General features: G+C 44.9%; 1 protein-coding gene across 1 annotated transcript in view; it reads right to left on the bottom strand.

The window, feature by feature from the left end:
• Positions 1-19,692, bottom strand: part of GABRR2 (gamma-aminobutyric acid type A receptor subunit rho2) — a gene marked incomplete at its 5' end in the record, with an annotated part of 44,199 nt that overhangs the window by 7,745 nt on the left and 16,762 nt on the right. The window contains 4 exons of the mRNA XM_082730595.1: positions 857-997; positions 1,196-1,278; positions 2,048-2,271; positions 3,793-3,860. Coding sequence (XP_082586721.1) covers positions 857-997; positions 1,196-1,278; positions 2,048-2,271; positions 3,793-3,860 — 516 coding nt within the window. The remainder of the gene's footprint in view (positions 1-856; positions 998-1,195; positions 1,279-2,047; positions 2,272-3,792; positions 3,861-19,692) is intronic.

Here is a 19,692-nt window from a genome sequence, read left to right as displayed (position 1 = left end):
CTCAAAACTTCAAACACGGCCCAGGGTCCAAGATGAGTTACACTAGACACTAAAAATAAATCTATAGGGGCGCCTGGGTGGCTCAGTTGGTGAAGCGTCCAACTCTTGATTTCAGCTCAAGTCACGATCTCAGGGTCGTGAGATGGAACCCCACATCGGGCTCCGTGCTCAGCGGGGAGTCTGCTTGGGATTCTCTCTCTCCCTCTCCCTCTGCCTCTCCCCCGACTAAAGTTAAATAAAGTAAATAAAGAGGAGTTAAATAAAGTAAATAAATAAATAAGTTGATAGATCTAAAAATAGGTAAGAGATACATTTCCTCAGAAATCTATCATCCTTGTCATTAAGCCAAACAAATCAGACTACAGAGTAGCAGGTAAAACAGGACCCCACTTCTGTACAATTACATCCTTAAAATCAAAGTGTTCACAAGGATGTGTGCTGAATTGTGAGGAGTGGCTGCCTCTGGCCATGGGATTTCAGAGGAGAGCAACTTTCAAAATTTCTGCTTATCAATGTTGCTTATGTTTTGCAGAATTACGCATTACTTAGGAATACACATTCATTTTCATTGGCATGGGACAGTTCAAGGCTGGAGGGTTCTTTTTTTTTTTTTTTAAGATTTTATTTATTTATTTGACAGAGAGAGACACAGCAAGAGAGGGAACACAAGCAGGAGGAGTGGGAGAGGGAGAAGCAGGCTCCTTGCTGAGCAGGGAACCCGAGGCGGGGACCCCAGGATCATGGCCTGAACCGAAGGTAGATGCTTAACGACTGAGCCACCCAGGCGCCCCTAGGCTGGAGGTTTCTAAGGTATTTTCTTCCACATTTGGATCAGACCGTGGCAAACATTAGCTACCAGTGCTGCTGTAGAAGGCCAGTCTGGAAGTGGTGTGAAATTTCTGAATCAGAAACTGGGACAGGGAGATCTTCTCATCGGTTTTCAGGGATTCATCCCCATTCTTCCAATACAGCATTAGATCTTCATCTGTATACGCATCTTTGGGGAGAGGAAAATAAGTTAATTCGACTCCTTTGCTTTGGAGGTGGCTGAAGCCACAGGGAAATCCTACACCAGCCTTGGAGTAAACAGGCCTTAACATTGGCAGGCAGTACTCAGTCTCACGGTTACAAAAAGGGCACAAAGACTGGAGCGGGAATGAGGTGGAGATTTGTCTTCGGGAACACTGGTACTTACAGCTTTCCAGCTCCAAAGAGCAGGTCTGGGAGTCCAGGGGAAAGTGGCTGAAGTCCATGTTGCACATGGCAGTGACCGTAATCCTAGGCAACCCAAACAAGCATGTTGGCTCGTGCAGTGAGTTCTTGGCTCTTATGCCTGCCCAGAGCAAGAAGAACACCAACACAACCAAGAGCGGCTGCCTTCTCACAGCTGCTTCAGAAGCTTGGAAACCCAGTCTCTGCATGGCAAGACCCTAAGTTTTAGAGTCCTGTCTTCCGCGGGATGTGTTATCAGCGCTCTACTGCGTCCCCCAGCCACTGAGGGTGTTGGCTGTCAGGAGCACACACCTGTACCTTTTCTTCGCGTGGCCCTCAGCCCGTGGGGTGCCTCCCCCAGTGTTGTCTGGGAGGTTATCAACCCCCAACCAACACCCCAAGGCTATTAGCATCAGGTTCTGGTGAACCCTACCAGTAGGCCAAGAAGATGTAGGATAAGCCTGCATCATCTCGTGTTAGCGCGGAAGCCGGCTGCAACAGCACTCAGTCAAGAGCCGCTCTTGTCACCTTTTTAAATCTTTATTACCAATAAAGTAGAATCATGGGCTGTCATGGCTGGAAGGTGCCTAGAAGGTCATTGGCTCCTTCAACTCACTCGGGCCTACTTAGTCTCCTCACCCGAGCTTAAGCGCCCCAGTGACAGGGAAGTTGTTGGCTACTAGGGTGACCGTTTCATCCTCAGAGAGTTCTAACCGACATCAGGAGGCTCATACCATAGAGACACAGGCCAACCATGGTGACCTACTCTTCACGGCCAACCAGGCTGACCATACGTATGAGCGTGACACTGGACCAAGAGCCCAGGGACCATTACCTCATGCTGTACAGCACATGCCCATCTGGAAACACCCGTAGCATGATGTTGTCGGTGGTGGTGTCGTGGATGAACGACCGTTTGGAGTGAACGAAGAAGACGTCGGGGACCCAGATCTTCTTTACCAGCCGGCCATCGAAGGTCATGCTCTTGTTGCTGGTACTGGGAAAGGCCAGCCTCTCGTCCTTCCAGTAATGCCGCAGGTACAGGGTCATGGTGAAGTCCTGCGGAGCCGGAGGTGACACCAGACAGATGTATTTAGCAAGCTGCCTTTCTTACAACCCATCCGTCATCAACCAAAGCAATGCACACCAGAGGCTCCGCCACAGGACGGTGGCTACCTGCCTCTGTGGTGCCGCTAGGGTGGGCAAGAGAAGGGCTCATCGTTGTGCAGGCGGGAGGTGGGGTGGGAGCCCAGTACAGAGAACAGCGCCCCCTTAGGGGCTGCAAGTGAAACCTGCAGCTGTGAACCTGCCATGGGGACCACAGAAAGAGATTGTCCTGTTCTCTCTTGCCCAGACTTGCGCACACGGGGCTCCCTTCCTATTGGCTAAGTTTTCAGTGTCACGTGAGTGGGCACTGGGAGAAGCCTTCACAACCCAGTGTCCCGTTTAAGAGAGTTTTGCGTGTGGGTCTCAAAGAATCTTTGAAGGCAGAATTGTGTCCTGTGTGCCATTGAGTCCCCAGGTCCTAACTCGATGCCTGACAAGGCACACAGTAGGTGCTCAATAAATATATGCAGGATGGAAAAATCAGGGGGGTTGTCAATGAATGGATGAAGGCTTGGGCAGCTGCATATCTGCTATAATTTCAGCCTGAAAGCTCATTCTGTTAAATGGTGTCTCCTCGCCTGCATTGATGAGGCCTTGAACCAAGAGGCTGGCCCCTTGTCACAGCCAGTAGACAAGGTGCAAGTGTGAATAAGTAAGGAAATGCCCCCAAACACCTTCTTCTGGAGCGGGGGCGTTAGGATGCCTGCTGGTGGTGCTGGTCTCAGAGCCTAGGGCCCACTTCTGCTTTACCAGCGCACCTCTACCCCGCCTGGCTGTCCTGCAGGGTTACTGGTGGGCGGGAGCACCCCCGCCCGCCCAACCCTCCGCCCCCACCCCTTCCTCACTTTGTGCTCCGATGTTTTAGTTTGTGCTTCTAGAACTCCTGTTTCTTCGGCCTCCGGGCCCTTCCCCTGCTCTCCCTCTGGCCCGCTCCACGCTGTCGCCTTCTTCATCTGTCCTTCGCGTCTCAACGGAAACAAGGCTTCTTCAAAAGCCTTCCCTGACTGCCTGATCTTTGCGGACCCGGGCAAGGACTGGGCAGGGGAGGCATGTTCAAGGCAGGCCCTGGGGGGCAGCGAACGGCAGAGTTTCTGTCTGAGAATGTCCCCTCCCGGGCTCCTCCAAGTGAGGTTCATCTGACTGGTCCCATCACGTGAGAGCTGTGTCCAAAATGTAAGGGGCCGGGCCTCACTCCCGGAGACTGATTCAGGAAGTCTCTGGTGGGGCGCAGAAATCTGCATTTAACCAACTTCCCGAGTTACTTTGACCCATATCATTGAGAACCCCTGTTCTAGCTTCACAGCACCTGATCCAACTTCCAGTCCCCAAGTCTATCCTCTGCAGCCCTGGCTCTGCCCACCCAGGCACAGCCTGCCTGCCCTCCTCCCCAGCTGCCCCGGCCACAGGCGTTCTCAGAACCTTAACCTCAAAAGCCGCCCTGAGGCTGCCCCGCCAGCCGAGGGCGCTGCGTACCATGTCCACCTCCGAGATGCTGTCCAGGCTCTCCACCTGCACGTCCACGCCCACCGGGATAGCGGGGCCTGCAGAAGAGCAAAGCCAGCTGGTGAAGGGCCCATTCTATCTACCACTGGGTCAGCCACCCCAGCCCCCTCCTCCTGGGGAAGAGACTGACTGGGACAGAGTGAAGCAGTAGTCCAAATTCTATGAGGGTTTTCTTGCTATTTCCTGACATGTTGGTTTCCTGAACTTTCTTCCTGAGGTTGGAGACACCATCTGCCTTATGTGTCTTTCCTGGGTCAACGTGAATGTTTAATCCATGTTTGTTGCATGAATCGATGAGCTGGGTTACTACTTCCTACATCCCTGTACTATCTCTGTAGGGTAGAGAGAATAATGCTCTAGTGTTTCAGTAGGGAACCTGGTCCACTGTCCTGCCTCCTGTGACATCTATAAAGGACAGATGAGCCCTAAGAGCCTCAGACCTGGGCCTGGAACACCTGCATGCCCGGGGCTGGGTTCATTCGGTCACTCAAACTATACCTCCCGAATACTGCCTTCTAGAAGCCTTCCGTCTGGGTGTGAGAGAAGAAGTTGGATCACAGCCAAAGACAATACTGTACAAGAATTTTAAATCCTTTCAGAACATGTCAGAAGAGGAGTAAGAGAGTACATAGCACAAGAGCTTGACACTCAATTCCGCCTGGCCCGTGGCAAAATGTCCAAAACTGTGTTTAGCTGTGGATTTAGCTCTGGCATCCTGTTGTATTTCTTGGGCTGGATGATGGTTACATTCATTTTGTGATAACTTAATGGGCTGTCCACTTACAACTTGTATACTTTCTGTGTGTATGTTATACTTCTATAAATTGTTTTTTAGATTTTTTAAAAATATTTTATTTATTTATTTGACGGAGAGTACAAGTAGGGAGAGCAGCAGACAGGGGGAGAGAGAGAAGCAGGCTCTCCGCTGAGCAGAGAGCCTGATGTGGGGCTCGATCCCAGGACCCTGGGATTATGACCCAAGCTGAAGACAGAGGCTTAACCCACTCAGCCACCCTCGCCCCCCAGTATTTTAGATTTTAGGTTTTTTTTTAAAGCTAGAATGGGGAAAACGAAAAGCCTGTGTTTTTGAGCATATTAACACATGCTATTATACTCAGAGACAAAAAACTATCTCTGAGAGAGTCAAGTGGCAGCAGCGCTGGGTTCCTGGGGAGAAGGCATTGTCTAGAGGCCTTTGCCACTGCACCTTGACCTCTGAACTCCAGCCAGGGAGTGGGGACCAGGCCATGCTGACCCACTGTGGTCTGAGCAGGGAGAACTTTAGGGTGGCTGAGGGAGTCTGGGTCTTAGGAATGAGAAGGTCTGGAACGCACTGAAACTTTGGTCATGGGCAGGGAAGGAGGATCAGAGACCTTAACATGAATAGGAACCAGAAGTCTCAGTCCTCAGTTCCAGCCCACACTGGAGGACCAGGGGTCCTCATGGAGGTGGCCCAGGTTGGTGGATTCACGACTCCCCCCAAATCTCCCTGTATACCTGCTAATACTTACAATCACACCATTAAAGATTTGGTTTTTTTACTGAGTCCAACAGAATGGAAGGATTTTATTGATTACCACAGGGATGTAATGACTATTTTCTGTGTTCTTAAACATCTAAGGAAATTAATACAATGCTTTTTTTTTTTTTTTTTTTTTTTTTTTTTTTTTTTTTTTCACTTTCCCTCTCTCAAATCAGGGTGTAAGCTGATCTTTTTATTTTCCCATGTTTTTCAACAGATGGCTTAGGTCAGGGCCCATGAGAAGTCCCTGTTCTAACAGCTGTGTTCTCTTCTTATTCTAGGCTATGGGGTGCTTTGAAGGTGCCAGAATTGGAATGTTCAGTGTGGGGAGGAGTCCCCCTCCTGAGGACTGACTAGTCTGCCTTTCTCCCCCAGTGGGGCTTGCAACACTAGGGGGGTCTGCAGGCAGCCTGGTCAGAGTTCTCTCCTGGTACCCAGACCCTGCTCCCCTGTCCCGGGGCCACGTGCTCCCAGCATAGCCCCTGGGGAAGTGGGGCTGGTTAATTTCCTCATCCTGTGGACCCTCTGTTAGCCAGAGATGTTACAATGGCCCAGAGTCCAAACTGCTAACTTTGGTAGCCCCGTATTTCACGGGGGTTGCTGTGCATGATCCGCTCTACTTTCCCCTCCTTTCCTTTCTCTAAAGTGCCACGTGATCTGCCACATCCAGTTGTCCCAAGAGCCAAAGGGGAAAAAAAACAATACAACCATCACCTTCTTTGGACCTACCTCCCAGTGGCCTGGTTTTCAGATAATGGGCACAGTGTTTGAATAGGAGCTGGTTTTGGCAAAGGACGTGTTCAAGATAAACTATATCAGCTTGCTTTGAGTCTGAAACTGTGTCGCTCTGTTCTCAGGGCCTGGCCTGCTCTCCACAGCTCCAACTGCCCTTCTAAGAGAAATTTGATAATGCCTGAGGGTAGCATCAGTGCTCTGGAGGTCCTGCCCATGTGGGAGGGCAGGTCAGGTTCTCTGGAGACCTGGATTGGTGGAGGTAAGCAATCTGGGTGTTCAGGAGGCTCTAAAGCTGCCTTCTGGGGGACTCACACCTCAAGTTTGAACAGAACCAATGCCATGTCTTCCTTGGTCTGAGTGCAATGGGGTTGACCTTTGACCTTGACCTGCCCCACTGCCCAGGCTCTCCGGAACTCTCTATTCTGTGGCCTTTTCTAACCTGATTTTTGGGAGAAATTCTACCAAAGAACTGGTCTTTGTCCTTCTTCCCTGAACAATTTTACGTTTTGAGTAGGACTGGGTCCCCTAGGGTGTTAGAAAGAAAACAGTCTTTAACTAGACTAAGCAGGCATTCATGCCTTGGCCTCTTCACACCAAGGTGGGTTTTTCTGCTGTGAGAGAGAGATCTGGTAAACCAAACAGAAGTCACTGGTGGGATTGCAGACAGTATAGCCAATGAGGTGACAAATTCAAGGTAGCATAAGGGAAATACATGTGTAGCCAACGATTTTCTTGGTTCCTAGCCTTCCTGTCATTAATTCTCCTCACAGGGCCCTAAAAAGCACATGTTAGGAATTTATCCATTTTTAAAATCAAGATAAATGTCATGTCTTCCCCACTGACTCCAAGAATGAATGTGAAACAGAATTTTCAGACAAACTAAAACAGAGAATAGGCAGACATGTGTCCTGCCCTAAATGAAGATGTTTTTCAAGCTGAAGGAAGGTTTCCCAAAGGGAAAGATGGAGATGCAAGAATGAAAAAAGAAAAACAAAAATGACAAACATATGCATAATTCTAAGTAAACGTTGGCTATATAAAACAATATTAATAGCGTATTGTGGGGGTGAAAAACCCAAACAGAAATATAAGCAAAAATATCATTTAAATGAGGAGGGATATAAGCGAAGTGCAAGTGTTATGAGATCTTTGCGTTGTCTTGGAGAACAGTTAAAGTAGCTAATTAACACGCTAGTACGATAAGCCAAGAGTTCATGCTGTTTTCCGGGGAGCCACGGACAAATAGCAAGAATATGTGTGTTCAGACTAAAATAGGAAAGCCTAAATAGGAAAACCAAAAGTAACCAATCCAAAAGAAAAGATGTAAGGAAAGAAAAAAAGAAAGACACCGTATTGGTTGGACAATAAAAAAGACAGAGTAGGATGACAGATTTAAAACCAACATGTAAATTATTCCTAAATATAAATGGACCAAATGTTCCATTTAACAAACAAATATTGTTCAACTTGGTAATTCAGAAATGCTAAAAGTTTGTCATACTGGATCAAGAAACAACACCCAACTTTATGCTGTTTGAAGAGATGCACTGAAAATGTAAGATACAGGAAAGTTGAACATAAAAGAATGCAAATGATATCACATGTCAATACTAACCAAAAGAAAATGGGTATTGTTGTATTATATCAAATAAAGTAGACAAAGAGAGATAAAGAGGCTCATTTCGTAGTAACAAATGACTCAATTCACCAATAAAATATAAATATAAATTTGTGTGCATTTACTGATATAAGCTCAAAAGGCAAAAATCAAAAGTGGACAGAATTGAAGCAGAAACAGGCAAATTTACATTCATAGTGGGAGATTTTAATCCTTCTTTCTCAGAATTTATAAAACAGGCCAAAAAATCCTAGTAAGGATAAATAAGATGAAAAACAAATCAACAAACTTGACATAACAGACATGTTTAAGACAATGAATGCAAAAATTACATAATAAAAATTCATTTCAAGCCTTTGTTGAACATCTACAAAAATTTTACTATATACAGAGCTAAAGAGCCTTTTTGACAAACTTTAAAGGACTGGAATTGATATAACTCTGAATTCAATAAACATTAGAGATAAGCAACAAAACTATAACTAGAAAATCTCCGTACATTTGGAAATTCAGCAATGTACTTCTGGAAAATCTCATGGGTCAGTGAAGGCACCATAATGAAAATTAGAAAATGTTAAGAAAATGACTTAAAAAATAGTACACATCAAAACTCATGGAATGTAGGCCAAGCATTTCTTCTAGAGAAATTTATAACCTTAACCTTCATCTCAGAAAGGAAGAAAAGCTTAAATTCAATTTACAAGGTAGGGAAAGAAAAACAAATTAAAGTAGATGGAAGGAAATAAAAGAGGTAAGCACAGAAAGCATTGATTTAGAAAACAAACATACAACTGAAAGGATAATTAAAGCCAGATATTGGTTCTTTGAAAAGACTGATAGAACCAATAGAACTCTAATAAGATTGATCTGGCAAAAAGGAAAGCAAAAATAACCACTATCAGGAATGAAAAAGCCATCACTGTATATGCTACAAACATAAAAAAATTAAAAGATGTTATTCTTTTTTTATTATTATTAATACATAATGTATTATTTGCCCCACAGGTACAGGTCTGTGAATCATCAGGCTTACACAATTCACAGCACCATAGCACATACCCTCCCCAATGTCCATAACCCAGCCACCCTCTCCCTACCCCTCTACCCTCCAGCAACCCTCAGTTTTTTTTTCGTGAGATTAAGAGTCTCTTATGGTTTGTCTCCCTCCCGATCCCATTTTGTTCCATTTTTTCCTTCCCGACTCCCCACAACCCCCCCACCTTGCCTCCCAAATTCCTCGTATCAGAGAGATCATATGGTAATTGTTAAAAGATGTTATTCTGAACAACCCAATAACCTTTAAAATTTAGATGTCATGAACAAATTCCCAGAGATATACAACATAACAGTCAACACTGATAAGAGGAAAAATATAAAAACCTGAAAATTATTTTTTAAATGTTGCTTTTTTATTTTAAAAAATTTAATTTAAAAATCTTTAATTTAAATTTTCCCACAAAGAAAATGATAGGTGCAGATGTCTTCACCAACAAATTCTAGCAAAGGTTTAGGTGGAAATAGTACCAGTCTTACATAAATTCTTCTAGAGAATATCAAAAGAATATTTTAAAAAATCAAAATACATGTCAAAAGATACCAGGTTATTTTATGAAGTTAGCCTAAGAACTGCACAAGAAAGCAAAATTATAGGTCAATCCACTCATGAACATAGAATCAACAGTCCTAAACAGAATATTAAGCTGGATCCCATCCAGTAATATGTTTTTTTTTAAAAAAGGTAAGTCTCTTCTAAATCAGGTTTATTCCAGGAATGCAAGGTTTTTTTAACAATTGATAAATCAATCAAGGACTTTCACGTTGAGTAATTGCAAGCTAAGGAATTCACAGTAATATTTCTACTGAAAACTACAAAGCTAGACAAAACATAAAAATTTATTTCTGAAAACTTTGAAGTTAACCTGGATTAGGATGTGAGAGAGAAACAGAGGCCCAAGCAGACGTGTTCAAAATTTGGATCTACTTTTTTTGGGAGAATTTGCTAACTCAGGAAGTCAACGGAGTTGCTGAAGGAAGCTCTTGATGGTTTCTGGAAGCTTCAAGGCTGGGATTAGAGACCAGGGCCCACCAAACAGGCTAACTCTGTATTAGGAAGCCCAAAAGTACACACTAGCAATGACGGTAGATAGGCCCTTGCAGGATGTGCAGCTCAACTTCAAATCACATCAGTCTCTACAAGTGGATTAGTTCTTTGGAGTGCTAGTAGCCTCAGGCAGCCGGGGCTATCAGTGCTACCAGCTACCTGGTAGAAATAAACAGAAATTCTCTCTGGAGGAAGATATCACCATGTGAGTTCTCCAGTTATCTCTATTCAAAATATTATAAATATAATATATAGCTCATAATAAAGAAATAAGATAATAAGGCACACAAGAAAGTAAGACATGATAACCAGCAGAAAAAATAGAGAATAGGAACAAGGGGCTTATAATATCTTAGTGTACTAAGTGCAAAGAGATAATAAAAATTAAGATTGAGAATTTCTGCATAAAATTCTAAACCATAAAAATAGAATCGGGCACCTGAGTGGCGTAGTTGTTAAGGATGTCAACTCTTGGTTTCCGCTCAGGTTGTGATCTCAGGGTCATGAGATCGAAATCCACAGGAGGCTCATGCTTAACAGAGTCTGCGTAAATTTCTCTCTTCCTCTCCCTCAGTCCCTGCCCCCCACACTCTCTCTTTCTCTCAAATAAATTAAAAAATAAAATAAATAAATAAATCTTAAAAATAGAATCAATATAATTTTCCACATTAACAGAAAAAGCCTCTGCGAAAATCAGTGTCCATTTAGGACACTGAGGAATAGAGGACTAGAAAGGAGCTTACCGAATTTGGAAAGTGATGGCTACCAAAAAATAGCTACAGTAAATATTATACTTATTTGTTTTTAAAGATTTTATTTATTTATTTGTCAGAGAGAGAGAGAGAGTGCACAAGCAGGGGGCAGCAGGCAGAGGGAGAAGCAGGCTCCCTCCTGAGCAGGGACCCTGATGAGGGACTCGATCCCAGGATCCTGGGATCATGACCTGAGCCAGAAACAGATACTTAACTGACTGAGCCACCTAGGCATTCCTTATTTATTTATTTATTCTAGAGAGAAATAGAGACAGCACGAGCAGGGAGAAGAGAGGAAGAGGGAGAAGCCAACCCTGGGCTGAGTGTGTAGCCCTATAGAGGGCTCAATCTCACTACCCTGAGAGCATGACCTCAGCCAAAATTGAGATAGTTGCCTAACCAGCTGAGTGTCGGGCACCCAAGTAAATATCATATGTAAAGGTAAAGTGTTGTAAGATTTCCTTTCATATTGAGAATGCCTGTGAATGCCACTTCTATTCAGTATTATTTTGAAAAGTCTAGATGGTACAAAAAGGAAGGGAATGAGAAACATTAGGACAGCTGGAAAAAAAGAAACAAAAATAAGATTGGGTATATAATTTTTTAATTAGCAGATCAACTACTAGAAATTAATAAGGGATTTTAATAGGATGTTGAATACAGAGTCAATATATAAAAATCAAAGTTAGAAAGGGAAATTTTTGCAAAAATGCTTTTAATGATAACATCAAATATGCCTAGGAATAAGAACCTAATATAAATCTAACAAAATATCTGGAGGTCCTCTATGAAGTAAACTATGAAATATTACTGAAAGAAATGAAAGACCTACATAAATGGGAAAATAGATTCTGTTCCTGTATTGGGTGATTTAATCTTGTAAAAATCTGAATGATCCCATATTGGTCTACAGACTCAGTGCAATTCTAAGCAAGATCTCATTATTTTCGTATGGAACTTGACAAAATGATCATTAGGAAATTCAAAGCCGTCCATCCTGAAGAAAAACGGGGTAGGAGGATGTGCTTTACCGGGTATCAAGATTCATTATAGGGACTGGCGTAAAAATGGACAAACTGACAAATGGAACAGAGTAGAGAGTCCAGAAACAGACACACATATTTAAGGACATTGACTTATTTTAAAGATGTCACTGCAGGTCATTGGAGAAGGAATAGTATTTTTAATAACTAATGCTGGGACAATTGGCAATATATATGCAAATCACACAATATGCAGAATAACTCCAAGTGGATTATAGATATGAAATGTGAGTTTTACAAAGGTGAAAAGCAAAACAACAAGCTCCAGAAGGTAACAGAGGGGAATATATTCTTACCTCAGGAGAGCAATATTGGGACACAAAAAGCACTAACCATAAGAAAAGATCAATAGATTCACACTGAAATTAAGATTACCTAGCAAAATGAATTATTTGGTGTTAGAAATCAGGATAATGGTTGCCCACAATGGAAGGATAATGACAGGGCAAGGAGACTTCTGGAAATACTGTTTCTTGATCTACATGCTCAGTAATGAAAGTGTTCACTTTTTGTGATTTTACTAAGCTGTACACTTAGGATTTGTGTATTTTTTCTGTATACGTGTTACAATTCTATTAAAAAACTTTTCACTGAGGGGCTCCTGGGTGGCTCAAAGACCATCTGTCTTTGGCTCAGGTCATGATCCCAGGGTCCTGGGATGGAACCCTGCGTTGGGCTCCCTGCTCAGCATGGTGTCTGCTTCTCTCTCTCCCTCTGCCACTCCTCCTACTTATGCTCTCTCGTTCTCTCTCTCTCTGTCAAATAAATCAACAAAATCTTTAAAAATTTTTTCCAGTGAAGAAATCAAGAACTCCAATTTACAAAAAAATACCACAGGCAAAGAGCTTATATGTGGAATATATATATATAATTCCTAAGAGTCCCATTAAGAAAACATCATACAACCCAATACAAAACCAGGCAAGAGACTTGAATAAGCATTTCCAAAAAAGAGGAAATAAACAATAGATATATAAAAGAGATATAACTTCATCTGAAACACAAGATATTACTAGTCCAATTGACCAGAGTCTCCACTTAAACCCCACCTTTCTTCTAGGAGGATTTCCCCGACCCCCTAAGTGAGGTTGCTGAAACACATGGTGTACTGTTCTTTTCCTACTGGAATACTCATCTACTTTCCCCATCAACCTGTGGAGAGGAGGGTCATCTTTCTGCTTTGTCAGCTTGAAAATCTGCACTGGAGAAAGCATCTGAAGCCTCCACCACCGCCCTGCCCCACCACACCCCCACACCTTAGAGGAGGGTGGGGTGGTTAGCATGACAATAGACAAGAAGACCTGAGGATAAATGGCAGAGGTTCCTCTGAAAATGTGGAAGCAGAGCAAGAGGGTGGGGTGGGGCTGGGGGGATGTTGCAGGCTCTCTGGTCCCACAGGTGGAGAAGAAAGTGGTCATTTAAGGAAGCAGGTCCCTGAGTCCCCCACTCCCATCTGCTCCAACCAGTGCGTCAGTGGGTTGAGAAACCTCTGCTGTAGGAATGACTAAGGTAAGAACAGGGAAGAAAAGCCCAAGAAAGCCACCTGACCCTCCTAAGGGCCAGAAGACAGACCAGGCTCCGGACCCAGATAGAGGGCCATTTCTCTGTCCCTCTGGTTCCCCACCTGGCCTTGTGTTCCCTCTTTTGCCCTCCCTAGGTATCCTTCATGCCAGCTCCCAGCTGCCCCAGCCTGCTCTGCTCATGTCTGTGCTTTGTTGCTCCGCACTGATGTCATCGGGTGGAGATCATCTGTACAAGGCAGGCAGAGGTAGTTATCCTGAGCTCCGTGGGGCCGCTAGGGACAGGTGCAAGGATTCTGTGAATCTCCTGACATCACATATAAAAGTGTGTGTGTGTGTGTGTGTGTGTGTGTGTGTGTGTGTGTGTGTGTGACAAAGAGATTATCACTATTCTGGGAAAAAAACAGATTTTCAAAGGACTCTGTGATTCCAAAATATCAAAAAGTAAGTCCATTGTGTTAGAGCGCCAGGAGCTGAGTTTTGGCTCTATCATTTACTAGCAGTGTCACCTTGGGCATACATAAATTCTCTGTGCCTCAGTTTCCTTACCTGTTAAATAGGTATAATATATTCCAACCTCATATTGTTGTCATGAGGACTGACTGTGTTAATCTGTGCAAAGCCCATGTGAGGTTTGGCATATAAGATATTCTATAGAGTTATATTATCACTGTTATTATTACAGGGGCTTATCTTACCTAGAAGGTGGAGCCTGAAAGTTACTGGTGGCTATTTCCCTCAGCACTCACAGAACGAAGAGCCTGGCCTGAAGGAGGCTTAATACACATGGGGACAGAAATGACCGCCAAGCTTTTAGCATGAGTGTCACTGAGGGGCCACGCCGCAGATCCAGCTCCCCAGGGAAATTATAGGTGCCCTGGGTCCTCTGCCCGCCACACCAGCATAACCACTCACTGTCCCAGGACCCCCCACGAGTCCTGGACTCGAGTCCTGGACTGTCACCCAGCCTGAGCTGCTGCAGGGAAGCACAGCCTCACTCACCGCCAGCAGTGTGAGCGGAAGGTGCCACCGAGTGAAACGGAGAAGCCGGCAACAGAAAAATCTCTGTGGGCCGCACTTGAAGAAGGGCTGGCAATTATTAGCTGTGCGTGTTCCCCATTCCTAAGGAGTTACAACTTGCTATGCTGAAGGGAGAGAAGAACACCTCAACGTTTGTCAAAAGAGATATTGTGATCAGTAGTGGATTAATGAGACTTGTCTGGCAGTATCTTTTTAAACAATTAATTAATTTTAAAATTATGTCCAATACAGTGTCATATTACTTTCAGGTGTCCAGTATAGTCTTTCCACACTTCTGTACGTTACTCAGTGCTCATCCTGATAGTGCACTCTTTACTCCTGGTCACCTATTTCACCCACTCCCCCACCCATCGCCCCTGTGGTAACCATCCGTTTGTTTTCTAGAGTTAAGAGTCTCTTTTTAAAACTTTTCTCTTTTTTTCCCTTTGTTCATTTGGTTTTTTTTTTTTAATTTCACATATCAGTAAAGTGATATGGTATTTGTCTTTCTCTGATTTATTTCGCCGAGGATGATACTCTCTAGATCCATCCATGTTGTTGCGAATGGCCAAATCTCATACTTTTTATGGCTCAGTAATATTCCATTCCGGCTTCATCCATTCCCCTATCAGTGGACATTTGGGCCGCTTCCATTATTTGGCTATTGTAAACAATGCTGCAATAACATAGGGGTGTATATAGCTTTTTGAATTAGTGTTTTCAATTTTGTTAGGTAAATACCCAGTACTAGAATTACTGGATCATATAATAATTCTATTTTTAATTTTTTGAAGAACCTTCATAGTATTTTCCAAAGTGTACATTCCCACCAACAGTACACAAGGGTCCCTTTTTACTCAACACTTGTTTCTTGTGTTGTTGATTTTAGCTGTTCTGACTGGTGTGAGGTAACACTCACTGTAGTGTGATTTGCATTCCCCTGGTGATGAGTGATATTGAGCATCTTTTCATGTATCTGTTGGCCATCTGTACGTCTTCTTTGTAGAAATATCTGTTCATGTCTTCTGTCATCTGGCAGTATCTTTTCAAAGATACCGTCTTTCCAAAGCCCCTTTTTATAACAAAATTTTCTCAAACTTGTAGTAAAATGAATTGAAACAAAAAATAAGACCTTAATAATGATTCTTCATTATCCTTCTTACTATGTACTTCTTACTTTGATGTTTCAGGTGTCACAATCTTCCACAGATCCATTGCAGCTTACTCTCAACAAGACCTTCCATGTGTGTGAGCTTCCTAAAGTCTCCACACCTTCACCGACTGCCTGGTTCATCCTTTCAGACCTGCGTTGCCCACGTCCGTTAGACCATGCCCTGAGGGGTGCAGTTGGGAGTGCGGAGACCAAGAAGACACAGCGGCTTTCTCCAGGTGACTGAAATCCGCTAAGGGGGACAAGGTGCTCTGTTTCAGGACACATCACAAAAGTGATATAATAGAAGCATCTGGGAGATACTACAGGAGGAAAGCTCTATTAATTCTAACCAAAGGCACCGTAGAGAATTTTACAGAAGGGACAACTTCTGATTAATTCTGACAGGGGGCACTGGAGAAAGCGTCACCATAGAGACCGTGTTTGGGCTGGGGTTTGAGGCAGTGGTTACTTCTAACAAGTAGCAAAGGGAAGAAGGGCATTTCCGGTTGTATGAACAGTGTCAGGAGGCGTGAGGGAGCGAGGAAGATAATTAACCCACCACTTCTCAGATGTGAAAAAAAAAAAAAAAAAGGCAGCTTTTCTGATCTTTCTTGCAAAAGCTTATGCTTCAAAGTCTGAAAAATTTTCAATTACCAACTAACAGCAGCTGAGTCTAGTCTGGTTTTTAAGGTGTTTCTGATTTCCTCTCACCTTGGGTCACCTTGCAGCCTGAAGGAGAAAAAGGCCCTCGCATCCACGCTGGCTGGCCCCGCCATGAAGTAGGTGGCCTGGATCAACCCCGCGGACTGGCGTCTGCTGAGATGGAACAGACTTCACCAGTCTTTTGACAAATCCACAGTCCTGGCTTTTGTCTCCGCAGCAAAACCCTCCTACCCGGTGGCCTCTGTGTGTAGACCTGAAGCCTGTGCTGGTCTGCTGGTCACTTCAGCATTCTGTATCAACTCACTAAGACCACAAACACACACACACATACACACACACACACACACACACACACACACACACACACACACACGCACTCTCTCTCATGTTATCCCAGGGCAGTGAGCCATCAGCCTCCCTCCCCTACCACATCCAACAGAGTTCTTGGGCTCCCTCAGAAAGACAGACTGGCACTCAGATGATGAAAAAACTCCATGCCGTACAGTTCCAAAGAGGGACCAGGTTATTTCACAGCGTGTCATATGCTGTTGGATTCCATTTATAGGGAACATAGGAATGAGCAAAACTAATTCATGTGACAGAGGGCAGCATAACGGTTATCCTTGGGAGGCACCATCTGGAAAGGGTATGAGAGAGCCATTTGAGGAGCTGAAAATGTTCTATATCTTGATCTAGGTCGTGTTTTTAAGAATAAATATTCACATATGTAAAAATTCGAGCTATATATGAGATTTACGCACTTCACCTTACATACGTTTGGGGGAGGCAGAATAATGCCTCCCACGGAGATGTTTCTATCCTGACCCACAGAACCTGTGAATTTGTTAGGCACCACATGGCAAAGGGGGAATGAAGGCAGCAAATAGAACTTAGGATGCCACTCAGCTGTCCTTAAAACAGGAAAAGCAGCCTTGATTATCCAGGCCGACCCAATGGAATCACAAGTGTCCTTAAATGTGGAAGAAAGAGACAGAAGGGTTCAGAGTGATGCAATGTTTGAGGAACTCCCGCCGCTGCTGCTGGCTTTAAAGATAGGGAAAAGCCAGCAGCCAAGGAATCTGGGCAGCCTCTAGAAGCCAGAAAGGGCCAGAAAACAGATTCTTTCCAGAAGTTCCAGAAAGGAGCACAGCCCCGCTGACACTGTGCGTTTACCCCAGTAAACTTACAGTTTACCCATTTCGGACTTCTGACCCATAGAACCATAGATAATAGATGTGTGCAGGCTTAAGTCTCTAAATGTGTGGTCATCGGTTCAAGACCTACAGAGCACGAATGCAGTGCTCACTTCAAGAGAATATTTTTTTAGCGGCAAAGAGAGAGTGTCCTAGGTGGACAGGGGAGAGTGCAGCTGTCCCTGCGTAAACGGTGAAGAATGTGCCCGTGGGCTACCTCAGTACATACAAGGTACTTTCCACCGCTGACTCACCGAGGAAACAGCCTCGATCCCCTGTCCTTTGTGGAAATGAGTTTGCCTGTGGGCGGTCTTGCCCTTTTCCACGGACTCTCTGCTTAACTGTCTTGGGGAAACTCCTCAGATACTCATCACTGAGAAAGGTCAGAAGGGCCTGTGCAGCTGCTGGGTGGGCAGAGACCCCAAGGAAGGAGGTGCTTGCTGTGGACTGAGTGTCTCCTCCCCCACCCCCCAAATTCATACGGCAAAGCCTAGTTAGTTCCCGTGTGATGGTGTTAGGAGGTTGGGACCTTCAGGAGGTGAGTAGGACAGGAGGGTAGAGCCTCCACAAATAGGACTTGTAAGAAGAGACAAGAGAGCTTGCTTCTCTCTCCCTTAACCCTGTGAGGATCAGCGAGGAGGTGGCCATCTGCAAACCAGGAGAGAACTCTCCCCAGGAACCGCATCGATGGCACCCTGATCTCAGACCTCCAGCCTCCAGGACAGTGAGAAATAATCTGTTGTTTAAGCTGCCCTGTCTATGGTATTTTGTGAAAGCAGGATTTTTGGTGTTAGGACTTTGGGATCTAGGCTGGACTGGGTCAGGACCCTACTACCTCGGGTAGCAGCAACAGCCTCACCAGGCAGACGTTTGCAACATGATTCTGGAGTCCTACCCGCCAGGCTCCTGAGCCAGGGGCTCTGGGTTGGGGCCCCGGGAGTTTGGGTTTTCATAAGCACTGGAGTAATGCTGACCCACACTCAAGTGTGAGAACTTCTGGATGGCTGACTTGGAAAGACTTCCAAAGTGAGATTTTACTATTTCCCATGCCCTCATGACCACTTTCCTCTTCTTGTTAAACTCTCTTTGGCTACCCGTCTCCACCAGCTGTCTCCACCTCCTCCCTGCCCTCCCCTCCTGACCCTTGCTGAGTCACTGAGTCACTGAGTCTAGGAGTCTTCCTTGGGCCCAGGCCTTCTTGTTAACACCCGTCCCTCTATGTTCTCTGCCACAAAGCTCCTCTCTGCAGATGTGCGGTCTTTCCCTCAACCAACTCTCCCCTGAAACCCCACACCGACTCTCATTGCCCCCCTGAGTCCCATCTCTGACTCAAACTCGAAGAGCCTGATGGTTGTAAAAGATTAAAAGAGCCATCAGAGGGTGCCTGGGTAGCTCAGTGGGTTAAGCCTCTGCCTTTAGCTCAGGTCATGATCCCAGGGTCCTGGGATCAAGCCTCACATCAGGCTCTCTGCTCAGCAGGGAGCCTGCTTCCTCCTCTCTCTCTCTGCCTGCCTCTCTGCCTACTAGTGATCTCTGATTGTCAAATAAATAAATAAATTTTTAAATAAATAAATAAAAGAGCCATCAGAAAGGATGAATATCCAACATGTCTATCAAAATGGACGAGACTGGAGGAGATTATGCTGAGTGAAATAAGTCAAGCAGAGAAAGTCAATTATCATATGGTTTCACTTACTTGTGGAGCACAAGGAATCGCATGGAGGACATTAAGAGAAGGAAGGGAAAAATGAAAGGGGGGAAATCAAAGTGGGAGACAAACCATGAAAGACTGTGGATTCCGAGAAACAAGCTGAGGGTTTTAGAGGGAAGGGGAGTTAGGGGATGGGTTGGCCCAGTGATGGGTGTTAAGGAGGGCACAGATTGCATGGAACACTGAGTGTTCTACGCAAACAGTGAATCTTGGAATACTACGTCAAAACTAATGATGTACTATATGGCGACTAACAACATAACAGCAACAACAAAAAAGGTTAAAAGAGGTCTCCACTGGATATCTAACAATTTCTTAAATGTAACATCCCCAAACAGACTCGTTAATGGGGCCCAGCATCCTGTCCTTTTGGAGCTCAGTAACCTTGTTGTTTACCTGGTCTCTCAGGTGGGGTCAAGGGAGGGAAGGAGTGAGATTGGCCCAAGGGGGATTGCAGGGGAGGGGCTCTTTGGGGGAGAGACCAGAAAGGAAAGATTAATTTCAGAGGAAGGAGTGAGTAGGAGCACAGCATGGGTGGCAAGTTAGGGTTCATGCTCCAGAAGGGAAGGGCCAAGAGCATGAAGGAAGGATCAGAGGGGTCTCCTCCAAGGGCAATAGCTCCTGGGGAGAAGGCTGCAGGAGCCCCAGGAGCCAGCTTTCTCCCTAGCTTCAGCTCCCCAACCTCAAATGTAACTGTGAAGTGATAGACCACCCCATGTGGGAAAAGGAGGAGGAAGAGCTAGGGAGATCCAAGAACCACTCAACAGGAGGCCACAGCTTCAAAGAGAGCCAGGACCTTACCTTACGCTGGCTCCATGGACCTCAGCAGGGTCAGATGA

This window comes from Mustela nivalis (assembly GCF_964662115.1).
Source record: "Mustela nivalis genome assembly, chromosome: 5".
Classification (NCBI taxonomy): domain Eukaryota; kingdom Metazoa; phylum Chordata; class Mammalia; order Carnivora; family Mustelidae; genus Mustela; species Mustela nivalis.
Note: the sequence above shows the minus strand (reverse complement) of the source record. Positions and strands in the feature narration are given on the sequence as shown.